The 16,330-nt window shown below is 46.2% G+C and overlaps 1 protein-coding gene across 10 annotated transcripts in view; it reads left to right on the top strand.

The window, feature by feature from the left end:
- Nucleotides 1-802: 802 nt before the first annotated feature.
- TUB (TUB bipartite transcription factor) overlaps nt 803-16,330 on the top strand; it is an 89,405-nt gene continuing 73,877 nt past the window's right edge. For 8 of the 10 annotated variants that reach the window (XM_086340197.1, XM_086340202.1, XM_086340196.1 and 5 more), the window contains exon 1: nt 803-1,084. Coding sequence is in view for 2 of the 10 variants with exons in the window: in XM_086340206.1 (XP_086196332.1) it covers nt 1,029-1,084 (56 nt within the window). In the remaining 8 variants the exon portion in view is untranslated. The remainder of the gene's footprint in view (nt 1,085-16,330) is intronic. The other 2 variants (XM_086340206.1, XM_086340203.1) reach the window with 2 other exon arrangements.

The following is a 16,330-nucleotide window of genomic DNA, read 5'->3' as shown; positions in this document are numbered from 1 at the left end:
GATTATACCTGTAAATCCCCAAGCCAGGAGCCCGGGGTGGGGGAAGGGAATGGAAGGAGGGGCGGGGCAGAACCACTGCGCGGTCGGCTTTCTGCACCCAGCCTGCCCCACCCAACGGGCTCCTCTCCCGTAGACACTCGTCCTTGGGCCACCCTCAGCCAGGTGTAGACGAAGTTAAGCCAATATACCTGGGTTTTTTTTCCCAAAGGAGTTTGAGTGGTAATGGAGGGAAAGCATAAAGGAAAATAAACAGAAAGCGATGGCCCTGAAGTAGGAGTGTTTACAGAACTTGGTCTTCCGAGCCCAAGGGGGACACAATATGTCAAGGGAATCTGGCTGGGTTAGAGGGAGGAAGAAGTGGATTTTCTCTCGGGTAAGGAGGAGGCTGAGTTGCGACAGTTTTAGGGGAGGGGGCACTCCAGTGATTAAAGGTTTTCCCTGCTGAAGGCATGGGAGCGGGGACACGGCGGGAATCTTTGAAATTCTGAGATAGGTATTCCCTTTCCTGAGAAGGGAGGCAATAGATCGTGACAGGTTTAATGGATAAAGATCCACGCAGAAGGAGGGCGATGGGGGGATATCTGTCCAGGGTGGTCTGTGTTATCCGGTGTTCATCCCGGCCTCCTATGCCCGCATAAGAAGGGAAAACCTCTAAGTAGTCCCTGTCCCGGGAAGGTTTGAAAACAGCGGTGCCCTTGTGACTCCGGAAAAGATGGAACGGTTGCTATGGCGACGTAGAGCACACATCGGAAATAAATAAATAAGCAGTTCTGGCTGCAGCAGCCGCGCCCCCGCGGGACTCGAGCGCGGGGGAGGGGCCCCTGCGGGCCCGGGTCCCCGCAGCCCGCGCGTCCCCGCCATTGGCAGAGCCGGAGGGGGGGGTCACCCCCCGGAGGGGGGGCGAATGGTACAGTCCTCCGCCCGCGCCCTGGCCCGGCCCGCTGCAAGCAGGCGAGCTCGGATCCCCACGGCGCCGCCGCCGCCACCACCGCCGCCAGCGTAGTCCGAAGCAGAGTCGGGAGACGGAGATGGAGGGAGTCAGCAGCCACCGGACCCTGTCCTACAGCCGCTGGAGCTACGACAGGTAGGGCGGGCGCCTGGAGGATGGGCATCGCAAGGACCCTCCGGGCGGCCCTGAGTGGGCGCTCTACGAAGCTCGCACTTTTGCGGGAGAAGCCGGTCCTCGCGGGGTGAGAGCGGGTGTGATCTTCCAGACCACCGCCCCCCCAACCCCGCAATCAGGGTGCACTCGGACGCTTGAGTATCCGGGACGGTTGAACGGAGAGCCTCCGCTATCCGAACCCGGAGCCGAGCGAGAGTGTCCTCACACATGCGGGGCAGAACTGTCGGAGGAGGGCACCGGGGCACTGGGACCCGCGAGTTGGCACTCACCTCCCACCCCTCCCCCACCCCACCCCAGCTGCCCTGCGGGGGCCGATCCGCGCTGAAACAGCGCAAAAGAGCTTCCAGGGACTGCGGGGCGGGGCGGGCCCGCGGTGCATGGGGCGAGAAGGGGCGCCCCTCGAGTACGGGCCGCGCCCCCCTTGGCACTGCAGTCGCCGCCTGGGTCTGCGCCCCGCAGGGCCTCGGCGGGGACAGGGCTAGCCCAGGGCGGAGTGCCCCGGGTCACTGTCGGGGACCCGCTAGTCGCTGCCTGCTGGGCGGATAGAGGTGGCAGCCCGAGGCCGGCTGTCGGGGCCCCAGAAGAGGCACCCGCGCCCGCCGGGTTGCCAGGCTCAGTATCCTCCCCGCGAGGATGCAAAGCGGCTGCCGGCGTGGGCGGTTTGAAGCCGCGCTCCCCACGCACTGGTCCGGCAGGAAGGATCAGCCATCCTTCTGAAGAAATGAGAAAAATAAGCAACGGAATGAGTCGGTCATAAAGCAGAGTACATTTATTCTGAGATTTGGTTCTTTCTACCTTTTTTGGTGTGTTAAATGTCACCCCTCTTTTTAATGAAGTCATGATGGTGGTAAATGGATTTTTTATGTTGCTTTTGTTAAAGTTCATAACCCGTTGTCAGTCTCCAGAAAGCTGAAGTTAATTGCTTTGATCCGTGCCCCTTATCGGAGAAGGCAATGGCACCCCACTCCAGTACTCTTGCCTGGAAAATCCCAGGGACGGTGGAGCTTGATGGGCTGCCGTCTATGGGGTCGCACAGAGTCGGACACGACTGAAGCGACTTAGCAGCAGCAGCAGTAGTGGCCCTTATGGTGAGGCCTGGAAGAGAAACTTCAGTAGCCAGGCTGCTCTCATCTCCCTGAAGTCTTGCTTCCTGCCTTCCTCCTCTCTCCTCTGCTTAAAACCTTCCTGCATCTCTGACAGCCCTGTGTTCAAAGATTCAAAGGAACAGGTGTCCCTCCTGCCTCAGGCTAATTCCCCTGGGACCCCTCCTTCCCTCCCTCCTGGGTCTCACCTCCCACTGACCCCATCAATCTTCATCTTTCCCTCTTTACTGGTCCCCTCCGTTCAGCCTGTAAACCTCGTCAAACCTGTCTTGTCTCCCTCCGCAGGACAGGCGCACCTGGGTCGCCCCTCTCCTGGCTTTCATTGCCTCCTTTGAAAAGGATCGGTTTGATGCCGTTTCCTCGTCCGCCCTTCATTGCACAGCCCTAGTAATCAGCCTGCAGTCTGCCTCACAATTCCAGTGAACTTGCTCTTTTGAAAAGCAGTGCTGTCTATGGAGAGGAACTCTAAAATGATTGAAATATTAACCTTAAAATAGCAAAACTTTCAGATCCCAAACCACACGTTCATTCACTTAATCAACAAACATGTATTGAGTGCAAACTAAGGGCCCTGGAGATAAGGATATAAAAAAGTACGTTACTTCCTTCCCCGACTTAAGCTCACTGTTTAGATTCTCAGAGAAATAAAATGCATGTGCACGAAAAAGCATGATCCATCACCCTTTGCTTGGATTCTGTCACTTGGATTCTCTTTTGTCCCTTTTCCTTTTCGTTTGGCCTGAACTTCTTTCCCCGGCCAAATATCCCTTGGTGCCATGTGATTGTACCATAGTCTTCTGGAAAGCAAGCTCAAACTCCTGCTATATAATCTGTAACATTAACATGAGATTATTTGTAGCTTAATCTCCCTTAGCCCACTACCACCACCACGGTAGTAGGTTTTAGGTGGTGTTGTAGTGCCTATTGATTAATTCAACTGTTTATTGTCTTTCTTCCTTGGATCTAATTGGCCTTTCAAATGACCTGAGATTTGTGTTTAAAAAAAAAGCTGATGTTACTGTCTGTTGTATAAGAAATTAAGAAGATTGTCTGTTTGATTTGGGGTAAAAAAAGAAAGAAAGAAATGCACAGTAGCATTATGTGAAAGTGAAAGTGAAGTCGCTCAGTCATGTCCGACTCTTTGCGACCCACGGACTGCAGCCCACCAGGCTCCTCCGTCCATGGGATTCTCCAGGCAAGAATACTGGAGTGGGGTGCCATTGCCTTCTCCAGGGAGTAGCATTATACCAAAGGTCTAATACATATATGGGAGGAAATATTTAAATTAAATTAATTCTATATAGTAACTAAACTTTTTTCCCCCTGCATAAACAAACAAACAAAAGCAGCAAGTCTCTAGAATTACACAGCCTGAATTCAAATTCTGACTCTACCTAGCTAAGCTTAAACACATTATTTTTCCTCTCTGAACTTGTTCCTTCATCTGTAAAATGGAGAAATATCATGCACTAGATGGATTAATAAATATAAAGGCCTTAGCATTCTGCCTGGTACATAGTAAAAAGTGGAACCTATTGCTGGGAACCGCCTGTAGCTCAAATGGTAAAGAATCTACCTGCAATATAGGAGACCCAGGTTTGATCTGTGGGTCAGGAAGATCCCCTGGAGAAGGAAATGGCAACCCACTCCAGTATTCTTGCCTGGAGAATCCCATGGACAGAGGAGCCTGTTGGGCTACACCCCATGGAGTCGCCAAGAGTTGGACGCAACTAAGCAACTTTCATTTCTGTTTTATTAATAAATATTGTAAACGTCTCCTGTGGGCTTCCCAGGCGGCGCTAGTGGTAAAGAAACCGCCTGCCCGTGCAGGAGACAGATGCAGGCTCAATCCCTGGTCGCAATGAGTTGGACGTGAATGAAGCGACTGAGCACGCATGTATTGTAAATGTCTCTTGGGAGCCCTGGTTTTCCACAGAAACTATTTGAAAATCATTATTCTCCTTTATAAGCCCCCCACATTAAGATATTTCCAGGAATTCTGTCCTCAGAACTCTTTTCTTCTCACTCTGACAACCTTGACACCTGGGGAGCTGAGTGAAGAAAAACAGGTTCCCTGGCCCTTTTCCAAAGAAACTGAATCTGAACGTCCAAGTATGGGCCCTTGGAATCAATACTTGGGTAAACCTTCCCAGATGATTCTGGGACAGCTGAAACCACTGATATATACCACCCATTTCCATTTTCTAGTTACTACTTAGTTTTCAAAACATAAGAATTGAATTATTCAAAAAAGTTATGCAATCCTCAAAAAAGCTGTTAAAAAGATTACACAATCAACAAACACAGATAGTGCATAGATATTAAAAGTGAAGTTCAGTGATTCTGTAGCCCCCCACCCCCAACTCCTAGGAGAAAACCACTGCTAACAGTTAACCCTCACTTTCCAACCCTGTTCTAGCCTCTGTCCCCACCACATCTTTGAACCTGGGAAGGTACTCTCCATCACATTCCCATTGAAGTTGACCTCTGTGCTGTGTGTAACCTATTCATATAAGCTATTTTCCCCTTTGCTTCTTCTTCTTTTTTGTTTGGTTTTGTTTTTGGATTTTTTTTTTTTTTTTTACCATGTCCATGCAGCTTGCTGTATCTAAGTTCCCTGACCAGGGATTAAACCTGGGTCCACAACTGGGGAAGTGCTGAGCCCTAACCTTACTGGACCACAGGGAATTCCCTCCCCTTGGCTTCTGAGGCCATTTATGTATCAGTTATCCATTGCTGCGTAACATATCACTCCTAAACTTAATGGCTTAGGATAATAACTGTTTGAGTTAGCTCAAGATTTTGTGAATCAGCAGTTTGGGCTTTGCAGTTGGGTAGTTTTTGTGGTCCGGGCCAAACTCAGCTTTTTTTGGCTACACTGGCTCACATGTTTGGTGCCTCAGCTATTAAGGCTAGTCCATCTGGGGCCTCTCTCCTTCAAGCAGGCTAACTCAGGTTTCCTTACATACTACTAGAAGGGTTCCCAGTGAGAGAAAAGAAGCTGTAAGGTCTCTTGGGCCTAGGTTTAGAACTTGTACAGCATCACTTTGCCACACTGTTACTGGCCAAAATAAGTCAAAGGGTAGAGAAATAAGCCTCATCTCTTGAAGGGAGGAGCTGCAAAGAATTCATGGCCATTTGTTACAATATGCTACCTACATTTTAAAAATTGTTGCCTCCTCTTATTTCCCACCTTCTAAATGTGAGCACACACCAAAGCTCTCTCCCCTTTTCCATTCTGTTCCATTCCATTCTATTCTCAGTTATCAACTCAATGCTTTTAACATAGAAATCCATATCTTCAACCCCAATTTTTTAATAGAGTTTTTAAAAGATAAATTTTTTGTTGCACTAGGTCTTCGTTGCTGTGTGAGGGCTTTCTCTAGTTGCTGCAAGTGGGGATTACTCACTAGTCGAGGTGCATAGGCTTCTCATTGCCGTGGCTTCTCCTGTTGCAGAGCACAGATTCTAGGGCGTGGGCTCTAGAGTGTAGGTTTAGTAGCCATGGCATACAGGCTCTGTTGCCTCACAGCATGTGGCATCTTCGCAGACCAGGGATCTAATCTTTGTTTCCTGCATTGGCAGGCAGATTCTTAACCTCTGGGCCACCAAGGAATTCCTCAACCCCAGTCTTTATGTTGAGCCTAGCCCTACATCTCTACATCTCACAACTAACTCAAGATGTTCAAAATCAGACCCTTCCCTGATAAACCTGTATTCTCTATTTAGATTCGCTGATAGTCAAATGAACAACTCAAGACTTTGACACTGACCTTGAACTTTCCAAGTCTAGTCATTTCATCTGTCTGTCCTTACCTCTACAACTGATGATTAGGACCATAAAATGAGAGAATATATCCAAAATAACTGGCACAAAGTATCGTTAACTCCATGTGTTCTCAACAACTTGGCACTTGGCTAACTACCTTGTATCTATTGAGGCTCCAGTCATTATCCCTAGAGCTTTCAATGCCTTTGTCAATGACTAAACGTACTCCTTCCAATTTCCAGATCTTCTTATTCTAGAGGCTTCTCTTCAGTTATTTACAGGATACATTCCTAGATGTTGATACCTGGAATTGCTTGACTTCTGCTATCATACACATGATCATCCCATCCTCTAGGATGATACTATAGTGTCCTTTAGTGCCTCATCTCTGCATATTCTCTGCAGCCCTTTCCTGGCCTTTCTTCTTAGCTTCCCAGCCAGGACCACATGAGAGGTCATTTGAATCACTTGCTCCCATCACTTGGTATTTCCTCACACATGCTCACCACTACCCTAGCCCTGTCTGGATCTCTACCCCCCTTTCTTATGGTGGCGCCAGAACCCTATCACGTGAACTACACAGCTATGCGGGTTGTCCTCACTTTCATGGTCTTCATCGCAGCTTGGCTATCTCCATCATCTCTCAATCTTTTCATTTCTCCTGGGTTACCTTCACTCTCATTTCCCACAACAGCTTTTCCAAAGCGTCGTACTCAAGACTCCTCTCACTTGACCCTTTCTCCATGTCCCCAGACTCTAAGCAAATGATATTGCCTTTGAGAAAAATCAGTCACATCCAGCTTGATCTTCTGTAACTTCTGCCTCCACATCACTTCTCCTACACTTCAGTCATTCCCTTCTGGGGACTTTTTCATTGTTTCCACATCTTTCTGTTAGAAACCATTCCATGATAAACATCCTTAAGACAACACTTTTTTAAACTTTATTTTTATTTTATATCTTTAAAAATATTCATTCATGTATTTATTTGGCTGTGCCCAGTCTTAGTTGCAAGAGAAGGCAATGGCACCCCACTCCAGTAATCTTGCCTGGAAAATCCCATGGGCGGAGGAGCCTGGTAGGCTGCAGTCCATGGGGTCGCTAAGAGTCGGACACAACTGAGCAACTTCACTTTCATTGTTCTGCTTTCCTGCATTGGAGCAGGAAATGGCAACCCACTCCAGTGTTCTTGCCTGGAGAATCCCAGGGACGGGGGAGCCTGGTGGGCTTCCGTCTATGGGTTCGCACGGAGTCGGACACGACTGAAGCGACTTAGCAGCAGCAGCAGCAGCAGTCTTAGTTGCAGTACGTGGGGTCTTTGATCTTCCTCATGGCATATGGGATCTTCAGTTGCAGTGTGCAAACTCTTAGTTGTGGCAAATGGGATCTAATTCCCTGACCAGGGATTGAACCCAGGCCCCTTGCACTGGAAATGTGGAGTCTTAGCCACTGGACCACCAGGAAAGTCCCAGATAACATTTTTTTTTCTCATGATTGATTATTTGATTAAAAGAGGGGTTGTTAGTTTCAGATTTGGGGATTGTTGACAGATTTTTCTCCAAAAGGAGTGAAGTGATTTGTATTCTCACATTTAATCACTTTACCGACATGGTTGTATGATTATGTATTTGTGAGTTTGACTTCCCAGACTCTGGGACTATGTAGTATAATTGTTCAGGACAGATAATCTCTGTCCATCGGATTCTCCAGGCAAGAACATTGGAGTGGGTTGCCATTTCCTTCTCCAATGCATGAAAGTGAAAAGTGAAAGTGAAGTTGCTCAGTCATGTCCGACTCTTAGCAACCCCATGGACTGCAGCCTACCAGGCTTCTCCACCCATGGGATTTTCTGGGCAGCAGTGGAGTGGGGTGCCATTGCCTTCTCCAATGCATGAAAGTGAAAAGTGAAAGTGAAGTTGCTCAGTCATGTCCGACTCTTAGCGACCCCATGGACTGCAGCCTACCAGGCTTCTCCACCCATGGGATTTTCTGGGCAGCAGTGGAGTGGGGTGCCATTGCCTTCTCCATGTGTATATATATATATATATATATATATATATATAATTGTAATTATATATAATAGTTTGGTCTATGTTTATATTTATATATATATATATATATATATGTATCAGTGCTAAGTGAAACATGATCTCGTTAGTGTACAGAAGAAAAGTAAAGCAGTATAAGGACAGAGTCTGATTACATGGGGGCTGGGGTGGTTGTGAGTATGCTGTACTATATAGTGTGGTCAGGGCAACTCTTGCTGATAAGGTGATGTTTCAGCAGAGACCTGAAAAGAGCCAGAGAGTGAATCGTGTGGCTAGTGGGAAGAATGTTCCATGGAAGAGGAATAGCGAGTAAAAAGGTCCTGCGATAAGAATGAGCCCAGTGTCTATTTGGGAACAGCACAGAGGCAAGTGTTTCCTTGTGCCTCTTTATAATGTGCTGTGCTCAGTCACTTCAGTCGTGTCTGACTCTTTGCAACCCCATGGACTATAGTCTACCAGACTCCTCTGTCCATGGGATTCTCCAGGCAAGAATACTGGAGTGGGCTGCCATGCCCTCCTCCAGGGGATCTTCCCTACCCAGGGATCAAACCTGCACCACTTATATCTCCTGCATCGACCAGCAGGTTCTTTACCACTGGCACCACCTGGGAAGCCCACCTGGGAATGCTTACTTCCGACTCCCCCTCCCCCACCAAGTCCTACTCTCCCCATCCTCGGGGAAATACTGCTCTGATTTCTTTGCATTTCCTAGAATTTTGACGAATGGGACTCTTTCAGTATGTATTCTTTTTTGGTCTGGTTTCTTTCATGCGGCATAGTTACTCTGATATTCTTCCATGTTTTTATTCTTTCCATGTTCATTTCTTTTTGTTGCTGAGTAATATTCCATTATATGTAGATGTCATAGTTTGTTAATCCGTTATCTGATCGTAAACACTTGGGTTTTTTGGCTATTACAACTAAAGCTTTGTGACTATAGAAGTCTTTGTGTGGACACGTGTTTTTATTTCTCGGCGGTAAACACACCTAGAGACAGACTGGTTGGATCATACGGTAGGTGTACGTTTAACTTTTTAAGAAACTGAAACTTTTCCAAAGTGGTTGTAGCATTTTACATTCCCACAAGCGGAGTCCCAATTCTTCCACATCCTTTCACAAACTTTACAGGGTCAGTCTCTTTCATTTTAGCCATTCTAGTAGGTACGTAGTACTATCTCATTGTGATTTTTAATTTGCATTTATTTACTGAGCACCTTTTCATGTGCTTATTTGCCATCTATATATCTCCTTTGGGGTCCCATTTTTAAAATTGGGTTCTTCCTTATTGTTGAATTTTGAGAGTTCTTTGCATATCCTGGATACATTTCTTTATGAGATATGTGACTTGCATATATTTTCTCTAAGTCTATGGCTTTTTTTTTTTTTTTTCATTCTCTTACGTATTTTGAAGAGCAGAAGTTTTCACTTTCAATGCAGTCCAGTTTATCACTTTCTGCTGTTATGGATTGTGCTTCTGAAGTCATATCTAAAAAATGATTGCGTAACTCAAGATGACAAAGCTTCTCTCCTAAGGGTTTTCTGGTTTTAGGTTTAACATTTTGCATCTGTGCTCCATTTTGAGTTAACTTTTCTTTATGGTATGAAGTTCATTTTTTAAAATGAATATTCAATTGTTCCAGCACCATTTGTTGGAAGGACTACTTTTTTCTCCTTTGCTGCTGCTGCTGCTAAGTCACTTCAGTCGTTTCCGACTCTATGTGACCCCATAGACGGCAGCCCGCCAGGCTCCGCCATCCCTGGGATTCTCCAGGCAAGAACACCGGAGTGGGTTGCCATTTCCTTCTCCAATGCATGAAAGTGAAAGGTGAAAGTGAAGTCGCTTAGTCGTGTCCGACTCTTAGCAACCCCATGGACTGCAGCCCACCAGGCTCCTCCGTCCATGGGATTTTCCAAGCAAGAGTACTGGAGTGGGGTGCCATTGCCTTCTCCGTTTTTCTCCTTTATCATGTGTCTATATATTTATTTCTGTGTTCTCTGTTCTGCTGATCTTGTCTGTCTTTTAAACAAATTATTTATTTAGTGAGTGATTTATTTTTTTGGCTGTTCTGGGTCTTTGTTGCTGATGAGCTTTCCTTTACACGCGGTGAGTGAGGGCTACTCTCTAGTTGCAGTGTGTGGGCTTCTCACTGGGGTGGCTTCTCCTGTGGAGCACAGACTATAGGACCTACAGGTTTCAGTAGCTGCAGTGCGTGAGCTCAGTAGTTGTAACTCCCAGATTCTACAGCACAGACTCAATAGTTGTGGCACATGGACCTAGCTGCTCGGCAGCATGTGGGACCTTCCCTAAGCAGGGATCGAACACGTGTCTCCTGCATTGCCAGGTGGATTCTTTACCACTGAGCCACCAGGGAAGCCTGATCTTGTATTTATTGAGACCAATACCACACTGTCTTAATTACTATAGCTTTATGAGTCTTGAAATCAGGTCGTTTAGGACCTTCAACTTGGTTCTTTTTTTTTTTTCAAACCACAGTACTCATCTATTACTCCACAATTGTGAAGATTTCTTTCCAGTTATTACAGTGTTTGTGGTCCTGCCTGGGGCCCATCCCCAACCCAGAATCAAGCTACACAACAGATAAAATCGGGTGGTTTCTTGGAGAGTGTGGAGTCAGAACCACGTGAGAAGGATGATTTGGAGAGGGCCTCTCATCGAAGCCCTGGAGATACCAGGATGTTCTTTTTCAAGGTTTTGGCTATTCTGGGTCCTTTTTTAAAACTTCACATTAATTTTACAATGAGATATTCAAGTTCTACAATAGCAAAACAAAAGCCTACTGGGATTTTGTTGAGGACTGTAGATCAGTTTGAGCTTCCCAGGTGGAAGCTAGTGCTAAAGAACCTGCTTGCCAGTGCAGGAGACATAAGGGATGAGGCTTTGAACCCTGGGTCGGGAAGATCCCCTAGAGGAGGGCCTGGCAACCCACTCCAGTGTTCTTGCCTGGAGAATCCCTTGGACAAAGGAGCCTGGGAGGCTTCAGTCCATAGGGTTGCACAGTTGGACACCACTGAAGCAACTGAGCACATACACAAAATATATGTAACATAAAATTAGCCATTTGGTGATTCCTAATTCAGTAGCATCAATTACAGTCACAATTTTGTGTAACCATTACCACTGCAGATTTCTGAAACTGTTCATCACCCCCAAACAAAAACTGTGCTCATTAACAAATAACTCCTCATTACCCTCTCCCAGCACCTCTAACTTACTTTCTTTCTCTATCAATTTGTCTATTGTAGATATTGTATATACGAGGAATCATACAATATTTTTTCTTTTGTCTCTGGCTTAGTTCACTTAGGATAATGTTTTTAAGGTTCGTCTATGTTGTAGCATGTATGAGATTTCATTTCTTTTTTTTTTTAAACAAAATTTTTAAAAAAATTATTTATTTGGCTGTGCCTGGTCTCAGTTGCCGTATGCACGATCTTTAGTTGCAGCCTGTGGGATCTAGCTCCCCGGCTGGGCATTAAACCCAGACCCCCCGCGTTGAGTGTGTGGAGTCCTAGCCACAGAACCACCAGGGAAATCCCTTCATTCCTTTTGTGGTGGAACAACATTCCATTATATGGATATACTGCATTTTATTTATCTGTTAATCTGTTGATGAACACTTGGGCTGTTTCCACCTTCTGGTTACTGTGAAAATGCTGCTGTGAACATTGGTGTGCAACGTTTTGCTCTAGTCCCTGTTTTCAGTTCCTTTGAATATATACCTAGGAGTGGGGGTTTCCCAGGTGGCGCTAGTGGTAAAGAACCCACCTGCCAGTGCAGGAGACGTAAGAGATGCAGGTTCGATCCCAGGGTCAGGAAGATCCCCTGGAGAAGGGCATGGTAACCCACTCCAGTATTCTTGCCTGGAGAATCCCATGGACAGAAGAGCCCAGTGGGCCACAGACCATAGGGTTGCGACAAGTCAGACACGACTGAGCAACTAAGCACAGCACAAGGTGTACAACATGATATACACTTATACTGTGAAATGGTGACCACAATCAAGCTAATTAACATTACCTGTCACCGTGCACCTCACATAGTTACCATTTTCTTTCCTTTTTCTTTTTTTGTGGTGAGAGCACTTAAGATATAGTCTTTTAGCAAATTCAAAAATTCAACACAGAGTTGATAAATGGAGTCCCCATGCTGTACATTAGAACTTCAGTATTTGTTCTTCTTGCGTATCTTAAACTTTGTACCCTTTAACTAACAGCTCTCATTTCCCCATCCCTTCAGCCCCTGCCAATGACCATTCTCCTCTCTGTTTCAATGGCTTTGACTGTGTTAGAGTAATATATAAGTGATACAATACAGTATTTTTCTTTCTATGCTGGCTTACTTCAGTTAGCATAATGTCTTCCAGATTTATCCATGTTGTCCCAAATGGCAGAATTTCCTTCTTTTTAAAGACCAAATATTATTCCCTTATAGCTATAGATAATAGATATAAAATCTCACATTGTTAGCCATGTATTGGTCCACAGACATTTAAATTGTTTCCATATCTTGGCTATTGTGAATGATGCTGCAATGAACATGGGGGTGGAGATATCCCTTTGAGATCCAGATTTCATTTTTTTTCTGGATATACTCTAAAGTTGGATTGCTAGATCATATGATAGTTCTATTTCAAATTTTTCTGAGGAATTTCCATTCTGTTTTCCACAATGGCTATACCAATTTATATTACCATCAACAGTGTACAGATGTTTACTTTTTTTATAATGTTCTTTGAAGCACAACAGATTTTAACTTGGACAGTTAAATTTATCCCTTTTTATTTTGTTTATGCTTTAGGTGTCTTATTTATAAATCCATTGCCAAATCCAAGGTCACGAAGATTTACCACTGATTCCTTCTAAGTGTTTTGTGGCTTTAGAGCTTATACGTAGGTCACGGATTTATTTTGAGTTACTTTTTGTATATGATGTGAGGTGGGAGTGCAACTTCATTTCTTTTGGAAATCCAGTTGTTCTAGCATCTCTGTTAAAGAGACTATTCTTTCCCCATTGAATGGACTTAGCACTCTTGTGAAAAATCCATTGACCATATCTCAATTTTGAAAATTAAAAAAAAAAATCGATTGATCGTAGATATATGGATTTATTTCTGGATGCTCAATTCTATTCCATTGGTCTATATGTCTATCCTTATGCCCGTACCTCACTGTTTTGATTACTGCAGCTTTGTTGTAAGTTTTGAACGGGAGACAAGGGAAAAGAAGCAAGACATGACCTGTACTAAACATTTTAGGAAGAGCTGTGACTCCCAAGGGACTGGCTCACTGAGATGGTACAAAAAGGGCAGAAATTGAGCTTTGGTATTAGACAGACCTGGTTCAAGTCGCAGCTCCACCTCTTACTGCTGCTGCTGCTGCTGCTGCTAAGTCGCTTCAGTCATGTCCGACTCTGTGCGACCCCATAGACGGCAGCCCACCAGGCTCCCCCGTCCCTGGGATTCTCCAGGCAAGAACACTGGAGTGGGTTGCCATTTCCTTCTCCAATGCATGAAAGTGAAAAGTGAAAGTGGAGTCGCTCAGTCATGTCTGACTCTTAGCGACCCCATGGACTGCAGCCCACCAGGCCCTCCGTCCGTGGGAGTTTCCAGGCAAGAGTACTGGAGTGGGGTGCCATTGCCTTTTGTGTAAATGGAGCACAGTAAGGGAAAATCCTTCTTGTTTTGGTTGATTATAAAAAATCATACTGCCACTTGTGAAAATAAAAGAAACAAAGGTTGAACAGTTTAGAAGTGTATCAAGTAGATATTTAATCTTCTTTAGTCTTAGTTTGGGAGAAGGCAGTGGCAACCCACTCCGGTACTCTTGCCTGGGAAATCCCTTTGACGGAGGAGCCTGGTAGGCTACAGTCCATGGGGTTAAGAAGAGTCAGACAGGACTGAGTGACTTCACTTTCACTTTTCACTTTCCTACACTGGAGAAGGAAATGGCCACCCATCTCAGTATTCTTGCCTGGAGAATCCCACGGATGGGAGCCTGGTGGGCTGCTGTCTATGTGGTCACACAGAGTCGGACATGACTGATGTGACTTAGCAGCAGCAGCAGCAGTCTCAGTATCCCCATCTGTAAAATGGGGTGATGATTTTCTTATAGTGAAGGGTCTTGTGAAAATTGGCTGAGATAATGCTTGTGTACCCTTTCAGGTGGGCTGTGCATTAGCAGAAATAGACCACACACATATCCACTATAGGATTAGAGAGAATGAATTTCCTAACTTAATTGGCCTGGAGATTGTTGGTGACAAGGGACCACACTGGCTGGGGTCTTCACAGCATGTTTTGCTCTTTGGTTGCCACACACGGCATGAAGCTTCTGGTGATGCTCTGCCCAGGTAGGTTTCTGTCAACTTGAGAAAGCAGCCAAATTCTTATAAAAATAGCCTTTTTGTATTTAAGGCTTACTTTACCATGCCGAGAGAATGTGACACTAACAAAATATGTGCTTCTGTTTTCAAAAAGTAGGCCCTCCTGTCACAGGGGAAAAAATTAGTCTCTCCCTGTTCTTGAATCTAGCTTGATGTCAGCAGAACCACATACTTTTGGTGGGGAGGGGGCGGGAATAGGGGGTGGGGGTGGGGCAGCCAGAGCCACGTCTAGATGTTCCTTAACTTTGGCTTTTTCCTCACAGTGTTCAGATCACTTGCACAGTACCTGTGGGACCTTGGAAAAGCTCCTTAACTGCTGTGAGCCTCCATTTCCTTTTCTTTAAAATGGACATAATAGTACTCATCTCACAGCATTGTTGTGAGGGTTAAATGAATGAATATATGGAGACTTAATAAGTGCCGAGTGCTTGGGACAGTGCCTGGCACATAGCAAGTGCTATTTAAGTGTTAGCTGTTGTCATTATGAACTGGCATGTAGCAGGGCTAATGTCAGGAGTATTCTGTCCAACGGAATCTCAAAGTTGGGCCATTCCTAGGCACAGGGACAGGTGTGGTGACCCAGGCAGGAGCAGCTCTGTGAGGAGAGTGGGCAGGAAAGGGAGGAGGCAGAGATGGGTCAGGAGTACATTGAGGGAGGTAGTCCAGGGGTTACAGAGGCTAATGAAGACCCAGTGGGCACCAGTTGAGACCAAGTGGATGAGAGGGCAAAGCTGTAGGAACTCCGACCCAGGGGCAGATGGACTTGAGAGTCAAGAACCTTATCCAGTGCCTGAGGTGTGGGTGACAAGGTTCAGCTTCCCCAAGAAGGACTGGGGCTAGGCTGAGCCTCAGTACTTGTGGAGAATCCACAAGTACATCAGGACATGGAAACAGACCCCTCTTTGAGGACTTGGACCCATGCCATCACTGTTGAGAGACCACTGCAGAGTGATCTGTAAGGATGAATCAGTTAAGCCCAATCCCCAGTGCTGGTGGGCCAGAATAAGCAGAGAAGCTAGAAGGGACTGGGGAGCAGGGCTGACCAGGCCTGGGGGCTGATCACTGTAGCTTGTGAGTTCACCGGCAGCTTATTCCAAAATAAGGATGGGATCCTTCTGCTGTCTATACATGGTTTTATGATGTGTTGCACAGAGCACTGTTAAGGGAGTCAGGAGTCTAGGATTTGAGTCCACCCCATTCGTTCCCATTCTGTTTCTGGGCTAGTCCCTTGGTTCTCTGGGCCTATTTCCCCTGTAGTAGAAGGAGGTGGACTGGTTACTGAAGCACTCATAGTTCTGGTGTTCTGTGAGTACATGGCCTACAGCCTCAGTGTTTGCTCTGTGATTGGGAAGGCTGGGATGGAGAGAGGAGGAGGTGGGGGCTGGGATTGTGACCCTGGCCATGGCAGCGCCAGCTTAGGGGTTGCTGGGCAGGGGAGGCTGCAGTGGCCGCCAGAGGTAGGTGATTGAAGACCTGCCTTGTTCCAGAGCTTTTAGCATATAGCTTCTTCTTCTTCTTTTTAAGATGAATTTGTAGCTGTACAAGATCTAGAGAGCTGGACTGGGTGAGTCAAAGGCGAGAGATGGTCCAGGGGTCAGTGGAGGAGAGCTCTGGAGGAGGGTGGTGAGTATGGGATGGTCTGTCTCCCATGTAGCTGGAATGATTGAGGCTCAGGGTGATTAGGGCATGGGGAGAAAAGTCAGTCATGGCTGTGGACAAGGACTTCTTGAGGACTTTAGGACTTACTCCCACTCGGGTTTGAAGTCATCAGTCACTGGGGTTTCCCAGGTAGGGTTACTGGATGTATTTCTATTTAGTGTGTGCTCAGTCACTCTGCAACCCCAAGGACTACAGCCTTCCAGGCTCCTCTCTCCATGAAATTTCC

This window comes from Bos grunniens, chromosome 15 (genome assembly GCF_055505025.1).
Source record: "Bos grunniens cultivar Pamir isolate PY7600 chromosome 15, Bosgru_T2T1.0, whole genome shotgun sequence".
Classification (NCBI taxonomy): domain Eukaryota; kingdom Metazoa; phylum Chordata; class Mammalia; order Artiodactyla; family Bovidae; genus Bos; species Bos grunniens.
Note: the sequence above shows the minus strand (reverse complement) of the source record. Positions and strands in the feature narration are given on the sequence as shown.